This window comes from Mya arenaria, chromosome 9, assembly GCF_026914265.1.
Source record: "Mya arenaria isolate MELC-2E11 chromosome 9, ASM2691426v1".
In the NCBI taxonomy this organism is placed as follows: Eukaryota; Metazoa; Mollusca; class Bivalvia; order Myida; family Myidae; genus Mya; species Mya arenaria.
In genome coordinates, this window is record NC_069130.1 from 16,858,080 (window position 1) to 16,867,811 (window position 9,732).

The 9,732-nt window shown below is 36.6% G+C and overlaps 1 protein-coding gene across 1 annotated transcript; it reads right to left on the reverse strand.

Moving 5' to 3' along the window:
• Positions 1 to 7,300: 7,300 nt before the first annotated feature.
• On the reverse strand, positions 7,301 to 7,741 carry LOC128245810 (aerolysin-like protein). Its single transcript, XM_052964034.1, has one exon. The coding sequence runs from the start codon at positions 7,739 to 7,741 to the stop codon at positions 7,301 to 7,303; it is 441 nt and encodes a 146-aa protein (XP_052819994.1).
• Positions 7,742 to 9,732: the final 1,991 nt, after the last annotated feature.

Genomic DNA, 9,732 nt, shown 5'->3' on the forward strand with positions numbered 1-9,732 from the left:
AAACCCCGCGACGTCCACTTACAGACTCTACGGAATTATAAGAGCGCCAAGCGTAAGTTCCGGCGCACACAGCGACATCACCGTGATTTGTACGAAATTAAAGTGTTTAATGACCTTGATAAAGCCGCTAAATTGAATTATAGAACATTTTGCAAATTATTGCGAGCAATAAGTTGCTAAACCTTCGAAATATATAATTGTATTTCCGTTTAGGACCTATATTACAAACACGAGGAGGTCGTTGATAGACTCAAACACCATTTCTCGAAAGTAGGGATGGAAGCGAATATCCGAGTATCCGGATATCCGGATATCACGCAAGTATTCGGATACCAAAATGGGTATTCGAATATTCGTTAAGAATTAAAATTTCAATGAAATAGCTTAGCAGAGGCATAGCAATTGTTATAAAACTTTTCAGATGAAATATTTCAGGTGATCAACAGTGTCTGTCGCGAAGTGGGTATGTGTTACAAATCGTCTGCTAATTTGGTGTTTGTACAAGGCGTGATATTGTGTCCTTGTGCAGCACCCTGTGAAGTTCTATGACCTTGTTTACAATGACAAGTGTTGTTTTATGATATCAGATGTGCTTAATTGACACTAATTGGCACTAGTTGATATTAAACGGATTGATCATTAATCCGCAGGAATTGATCGTCCAATCACAAGATAAGGGTCGTGCAATCAAAGCTATTAATGACCAATCGTATTTTTGATGAATATGCATGAAGAAATTATTGCTATCTGAACAATAAATATAAAAACAAATTTGTTTATCTTTTCACTTTTCAATCAAATTTCCATCATTTTGCATCTTGTAATTGTGTTTTGAATTATTAATCGTTATTCCTGTATCATGACAACGGAAATATGCCTCCAACATTGACTTCAAGTTTTTGGAAGTATTTTACAAAATCCGAGGATGGTAAAAGTGTTGTGTGTCAACTGTGTAATGTTAATCTGGTATATTGTGGTGGAACTTCAAATCTTAGAAATCACATGAAAAAACACCCCGTATGCAGTCCACCGACTACGCCTTCAAAGTCCACCATGAGGCAGACAACTCTTGACGTCACCATGTCCACTATTTTTTTATATACAATATGTAAACATGTTTAGTTTATTGATAAATAAAAAAGTACACGCATGTAAATAAAGAAATATCATATCGTCTTTTTGTCTTATTATCTTTTCCGCAATTATATCCTTCATCAAAAAACACCGCCGAAATTGTAGGTATTGCATTAAATCAAACAATATAATGAAATAAAATTACAATCGACTAATCAAATAATCAAAGCGTCATTTAACATGAAACCTGCTGATAAATAACAAACTCGAAAGCACGTGGCAGTAACTAAGCAACCACCTCGGCCGAAGTGACTATCAAATTCGCGAGGTGTTTATGTGGTATTCATCATGAGTTTTATGACGTAAAATGAGTTGTTTAGCTTTGATTAATACATTATAAATTATTAAGACTGAGAAAGAATGAATGAAAAAGTGAAATTGCCATATGACGAATTATAAATTAAGTGGACACTTGTGTCAAATAACAGAAGGTGGGTGACATATAATAGGAAATTTACTTATTATGAAAACAATTTGATACGAGTATCCGGATAGTATTCGAATACTTGATACGAATATCCGGATACCGATTTGGTATCCGGTTTCCATCCCTACTCGAAAATGATCAGCACGAATGCATCGGCTGATATACTAGATGCAGGGCTACAATGCGAATGAAATGACTATTTGCAAAACGATACATATAACACGAACACTAATACTAAACTATATACATTCACGGAGAATGATGTCATAAAAAGCCTTACACGAAGAAAACCCCCAGATATAGATGACGTATTAAATGAACATGTAATTAGCCCAGGCACTGTACCTCGGGACTGACCGTACTGTTCGAAAGCTTTATCGCGAACGAGCGGGTCCCGTTATCATGGCAACTGTTCTAATCCAAGTCTACAAGGGTAGGGGTAATGATTAATCGGACCCCGCTAGTTATCGGTCAATTTCTTTGATACCATGTTTCTGTAAAATATTTGAAATCTTATAGTTATCCTAAATAGGCTTAGCACATTAAAAAAACTAATGAAAATGGACTTCCCTTGCCAACAACAACACGGATTGCAGAAACAAACTTATGCTGCAAAACTACGTCCTTTAACTTTCAAGAGACTGTTCTGTACACTATCGAACGTGGCAGCGACGTCTATGTGCCGTGTCCGCACCAGCGCGCCGCCTTTGATGCCGTTCGGCACGCTTCTTAAATCTGAAGCTCGGACGTCCTGGCGTCAGGGGTAAGCCCCTTCGTCTGCTTCAATCGTCATATTAAAGCCTGCGTTGCGTCTTCAGATATAGCGGCCAGACATCTAACGAAGGGTAAGGGTAAGGATAAATTAGACCCCGGCCAATTTCTTTGATACCATGTTTCTATGAAATATTTGAAAAGGTTATCTTTAAGTGGTTAAACACATTCCATAACTAATAAAAACGGACTTCCCTTGCCAACAACAGCACGGTTTTCTGAAAAACAACTTAAGCTGTAAAACTACTTTTACTTTCATATCGAACATGGCAGCGACGTTTACGTGGCGAGTCTGGACCAGCGCGCCACCTTTGATGCCTTGCGGCACGCTCCTTAATGTTGAAGCTCTGACGTCTTGGGCGTCATGGGTAAGCCCCTTCGCCTGCTTAAATCGTCATATTAAAGCCTGCGTTGCGTCTTCAGATATAGCGGCCAGACATCTAGGCTCCGTCAACCAGCTTCTCCATAGTCTAGACAAAGTAAATATGGTGCAAATGTGATGTCTGTTAAATGTAACAGCCCTACATTCGCAGACAACATTCACTAACTAGCAACATCCCCCGACAGTATGCAGATTCAATTGACGTCGTATATAGATACTGTCGTCTTTGGAATAGTTAGGTTAACGTAAGGAAATCGTCAACCATAAGATTTCGGAAACGTTATGCTCCCCTCCCAATAAGTGTCGTCTATGGCGACACTCTTATTTCTAATGCACTTTCCGCAAATCATCTTGATAATCTTCAACAGTCGAATTTGAAAATAGAAAAACGAATAAGCGGTCGAATTCAAAAGGCTCGAAACTCACTTTTTTCAATTAATTTACAGGGGGTTCACCCCTTATGCGTTTACCCTCTTACGTTAGTTAGTTTGTATAAAAAGGCTGTTCTACCAACACTACTGTATGGATCTGACCCTTGGAATGACATGTCTAAATCCGATGAAAATAAAATTGATGTCTTCCAACATTTTGTATCAAAGAATATTTAGGGATTATAACACGTTCACGTTCAGATATTGTCTTTGTTAGGGATACACATAATTTGTTCTAAGATTAATAGTAAATAGCTGTTTTTACATTATATATTATTTCTTCCTGACCATTGTATTACGAAACAAATATTCACTTGCAAGTAGTATATACGAGAAACACAGTTAGATCAGGATTTATTTCCGATAACTGCTATATTCTACAAAAATAGTATTGTTCATATAATAAATGATTACATTATTGAATCTGTTTTTCCGTTCAAATACGTCTGGAAAGCACACGTCAGAAGAAAAATCAATGCTTATGGAATTGACATGTGGAACGAGAGAATAACAAATGATCCAGAATTTATGTTAGTTCGTATATTGCATCCATGCATCCAACCATGTGTCAATTACGTCGTAAGTAAACAACGATCATTTCGAAACGCGACGCTAGCTGTTGGCAAACTATGGTGCAAACCAACTGTCTTAAGAAGTATATACTGTATAAAATGTAATTGTATTTACCAAGAAAAATTATCGCATGCTATGTGAATTCGTTCAAATGATTCTGTAACCGAACAAAATCGAAAGAAATAGAACGAATCCATATGAAGTTCTACTAAAGATTATTACATGTTTAATCTAACATTCCTACTGCCAGTGTATATGGAGAATTTGGTAGATACCTTTATATATTATTATATAGGTATAACTAAGAACTGGTTAAAATTAGCAAGTGTAAATAATATATTGTTAAAAGTTGTATACAATAATTGTAAACCATTAGCTGATAGTAGTAATGGATATTAAAATTGGGTTACCAATGTTAGAAAACTGCTTTATGACTATGGTTTGATATATATTTTTGATCATGTACAACATGTTAACGTAAATGCATACCTTTGCGAATTTAAATGTGAATTCTTGATGTGTATAAAATATTTAAAAATAAATTGCAGTATGAAGCATGTCTCAATATGTTTCGAAGGAAATGCCGATTTTATCTTGGTAGATAGCGAATATCTGTACATTCATTACAAATTCAAGCAGGAAGATATGCTATAAATAATATTCAGCGTAACGAACGCTACTGTATGTGTTCTAACAATATTGAGCCTGAAGACGAAAACCATTTTATGTGTATATATGCCCTTTTTATTTAGTTTGTAGACGAAAATACATATAACGTCATTATTACGTTCGACCCTTAGTTTATACATATCAGCAACTTCCTTAAATGAACTGCCTTTCGGCAATTACGGTTATCATCCGATAGGATATGTTCTGATCGCAATTCATCGAATAACAATATACTTGAAAATTATTGATCTTGTTATTATTATTTTTCATGCTTTAAAGTTTAAACATCAGCATGGTATTATAATTGAACTGTTGTACATTTGTTGACCGCTGATATGAACTATTGACTTTTGTAACAATGCATTTTGTTATTTATTTTAACATGTTATATGTTGCACACATTTGACGGCATTTAAGGTCTTCAACGCGTCAGAATAAATGTAAGCGGCTTTAAAATGTGCTTCGTTGTCGAGAGAACAAACTGACGGGTTAAAGCATTGTAATGTTCATGTGGTCAGGTATAGAAAATGTTAACTGTGTTTAATATGTCATTAAAACTTGCAAAAATAAAATTAAGTTGTCATGAGAATTTCAAGTGACAAATAATAGAAACTATGGAAAGAAGACGTCTTTGTTCACCTGTTCTGAAGCAAAAAGATGATTACATGCTGAACCTTTCAGCAATATCTATGTACAAGCAAAGCATAGCTCTTAATGACCATAGGAACTTTTAGCAATGTCGATATAATGCAGAGCTCCTAATAAGATCGATTATCGATCGTTTCAATACTTCCTGGGTGTTCGTCCGAGTAGATTTCCAGGCAATTACCTTCTCGAGGGTTTGCATTGACTGGAGGGAAAGCACCAGCATACAAATTGATGAGTCATTATCTCGGTAGTAACGATCAATTTGACATCCCGGAACATGTTTGAGCGTGTGGACTGGTCCCTTGTTCTTTCTCCCTTAGGGCGACGCAGGGAAGTGGTAGTCCGTGGGTCGGTGTTTTGCAGGAGCATGTTAATCAGCCAAAGGATTCGCAAATAGCTAGGGTATTGCATCCGGACCTCTTTGTATCTCACAAACTTCTTAAATCTGTTTAAATCTGGATTTAACTGGAAATAATTCCACTTCTATCTCATATCACTAATGACATTTTAACACGATTTAAGTCGTGATTGCGTCACGACATATCAAGCCCTAATACAACCAGCATTGGACAGACAGGCAACAGGCAACAGGTTGTTAAAATATTGGTAAGAAAAGCCTTGAGGCGTGACTTGGTTTATAAAATATGTCGACGTGGCTAGTTTTATATAAACTGTGGGTGTGGCTAGTTTCATATAACCTGTGAGTGTGGCTAGTTTCACATAAACTGTGGGCGTGGATAGTTTCATATAACCTATGTGTGTGGCTAGTTTCATATAAAATGTGGGCGAGGCTATTTTCATAGAAACTGTGGGTGTGGCTAGTTTCATATAACCTGTGAGTGTGGCTAGTTTCATATAAACTGTGGGCGTGGATAGTTTCATATAACCTATGTGTGTGGCTAGTGTCATAAAAACTGTGGTTGTGGCTAGTTTCATATAATCTGTGGGCGTGGCTAGTTTCATATAATCTGTAAGCGTGGCTAGTTTCATAGAAACTGTTGGTGTGCCTAGTTTCATATAATATGTTGGCCGTTTTTGTTTTATACAACCAGTTGGTGTGGCTAGTTTCATATAACCTCTGGTCGTGGCTAGTTTCAAATAAACTGTGGGCGTGGCTAGTTTCATATAACCTGTTGGCGTTTCTTGTTGTATAGAACCTGTAGGCGTGGTTAGTTTTAAATAAAGTTGGGACGTAGCCAGTTTTATAGTTTTAACCTGACCGCTTGGTTCAATTTTATAGAACTTGTGGGTGTTGCTAGATTATATAACCTGATGAGTGGCTAGTTTCAAATAACCTGTGGCCGTGGTTAGTTTTTATAGACCTTGTGGGTGTTGCCAGTTTTATATAAGCTCTGGGCATTGCTAGTTGGATAATACCTGATGGCGTGGTTTGTTTTATACAACCTATTGTGTGGCAAGTTCTGTATACTTCTGCATCACGTATGTGTGTGTGACTAATTGATTATAACATATACGTGTCGGGCGCGTAGCTAGGACCAATTTTGGATTACGCAGACAGCATATTTACCCCTTTATCCCCTACCCCACTTTTATTTCGGTAGTTTTGGTATGACAAAAACTTCGACCTGTCAAAATTTCTTGTCGATATTGCAATTAAAGATTTCAACATAAAATGTTCAACCTTTTTTTTGTATATGCATATATTTTTATTTCAAATGGAAATACGCTTGAAAACGACAAGCTTATGTATACATAAGCATATGCATCAAAAACATGAAGGTATCACGGACTGTCTGAGACTTCTATAGACTATGAGAACACGTGTTTGGTACAATTTATACGCGTACAGTTTTCGGAAATAGTTACCATCAATGTATCAAACTCTCCTCGTAATCTAGGTTTGATCTAATTGCAGTTTTGATGAACGGGCTTTGAGAGATGAACCATGTATGTTTTTTTTCCAGTGTAATGTGTGTTGCTTCTGTAGACATTTGTATTTGAATCAAAAATAATGCAAACAAACAAGTTTGTCGTTAACTCAGATATTTATTTTGTTGTGTTTAAATACAATCATAAAGTTTAATACAAGTTTTAAGAGGTCAAACAAGAATGTGTGCACATTTAATATAAACGTACAATTAAAAGATACATATTAGAAAATAAAGCATACACCATTCAGAGCATGTTTTAGAAAATGTGTTACATAACATTTTCCGTTCTTTTTTTATAATCAGCATTGATTTTCACAATTCTATTGTGTATATGGTCCCAAGTTTTGAACGGTGACGTTGACGGATCTTGCATTCAGGTCGTTGTAAACGCCGTTCGCATTGTAGCGATAGGTTGAAGCTCCATCTCGGCCTCGTACTCGGTGTCAGTGTCGTCTGCGTACATCGTGGCATCCCCAAGAATTTTCGTATGCGGAGGGCGTACAAGCGGCCTCTTCCAGGACTTCGTTTCCGTATGGGATGTTGAAACTGAGTGCGTGGCTTGCGTGGTTGAAGCAACTTCCAGTATTCCGGCGGTCACCTCTACAGTAATGGTCATAGAAAGTGTCGCGGTCAGGCTCCATTCTCTCGTTATTGTCACGCTCCTTGCCTCACTCAGCTCGAACGACTGCTCACGATCTGTGCCGTTACTAAATACCTGGTGGGCGACCGTTGTTGGTGTGCTTGCAACAATCTCCATATCTAACGTAGGATATTTCATGTTCGTCAAAACCGCCCGCGAAATTGGTCGAAGCATTGCGAACCCCAAACGGTCAACATCATCACCTGCTCCCCCGAAAATTCCACAGCAGATACCGGAACCCACGTTGGCCAATAAGGACCGTCCTCCGTTTGATTGCGAGAAAATATTCCCCAGGATCGCTGTTTGTCAGTCTCTAGCCAAATCGCACCCAAAAACCGAAGAGTACGGGCCACTGGCTTGGACATTGAGCTCTTTTATTGGTTCCCCACTTCGGAAAGTGAACTCACCGGAAGTGCCCCCACGCTTACCAACTAATTTGCTGCTACCGTCGCTCATCCAAACCTCAACGCCCTTAATACGCCAATCATCTTTCCATGCTTTTATTTTTGTCAATACAGCTCCCTTGTCCAATTTAACAAAGTCAAACTGAGCACCGCCTTCACCGCCGGATGCATTGTCGTCTGTAAAATAATCTTTACTAATAGTGCTGTCTGGAAAAACAATCGGCATCCTTGCTGTCAGGCAGATCAACGCGCAATGAGGAAAAGGCAAAAGGAAAGAGATGTCATCTCATATAAGTACTGTCGCTGGCATGCATGCAGTCGGAAAAGATAACATATCATTAAGTTCAATTGCTTAGTATTCTGTTACGTATATAGATTAAAACGATATCATTGGACTGATAATAATATACTGTTATAGCTATCAATTAGCTTAAAGTGACACTCTTATTCTAAATCTTTAAATAAACATGTACAACAAGCATAACTTTTGAGTGATTAACCTTAAACTACCCATTAATGCATTTAAAAAAATATTAATTACGGATAACAAGATTGTAACCGTGTATATAATAGCTAAAAACGCACAAATATTAAGTGATTGGTGAGTGCTAAAAGAATAACTGTGATCTAGTATCGTCTCAAAAGGTAGATATACCGTGTTTTCTGCACCTTGTTTTAACAATTTAACTCGGTATCCTTTGTAACAAACATTGTTTTTGACATGTATTCATCCATTTTGGTATATTTAAACAATTGTATTAATTTTGGTCAAGCTTACATGGGAGTAAGATTGCACCTTTAAGGAGTCTTATGTATAAATCAGCATTTTCCGTTGCCCACAATGTTAAATGTTGATTTCATATGACCAATTATCTTTCTTGTATTATTTGAAAGAGTATTGCCTGCTGATTACCTAATATCTGAAATAAATGACCGAAAGAAATTATACAGTTCATATCTTTGTTCTTAATTTCATCTAAAATCTGACACAAAATTGACCATTTTGCAATATTTGAAGGCGAGGAAACGTTGTTGTTTTACATAGTATTTCCCTACTCTTAAAACCGTTTTAAATGATATCTGAATACTATGTTTTATTCAAGCACCTACAAAACACATAAGTGTACATCTGATGCCATTACTACTTGTAATACTCAATAAGTGTGTACTTACTAAATCCTCACAATCAACATTTAATGAAAGGTTCATTTTATTCGATTTGATAGATTAATCATGATCTTCACATTTGGCCTTTGGACTGTAAGATAAACGAAATATACTTGAAAGTGGTTAACATTCTTAAACATCATTGTTGGATTTGTTCCAATTAAATGATATGGTATTTGCAAACCATTACTTCGTCAATAAGTTTAATATGTGCAGACAAAGTATTCACATTGTCCCAAACACTATTGACTGGTTTGTATTGCAATTACTAAATAATTCATACGTTAATTGTCAATAATGGTAGTCTCAAGTATATTGTTTATGCGTACGCTTATCAATTGCCGACTAATGATGAGGCGAAGGTTCGTTTTATGACCAAAGATGGAGACTAACAATGACATAGCTTACAAGAACACACACTCTTGCTTTTGTCATGATTAAAATAACTGCACATATTCCAATATAATAATTTGGAATACTAAAAGTTTAAAACAGCATTACTGTTTTATTACATTAAAAGGGTGTGTTTTTTCATTTAATGACAAGAATGTATCGGCCATAATCCCTTCGTTTATGGCTAGAGCATTTCCGATA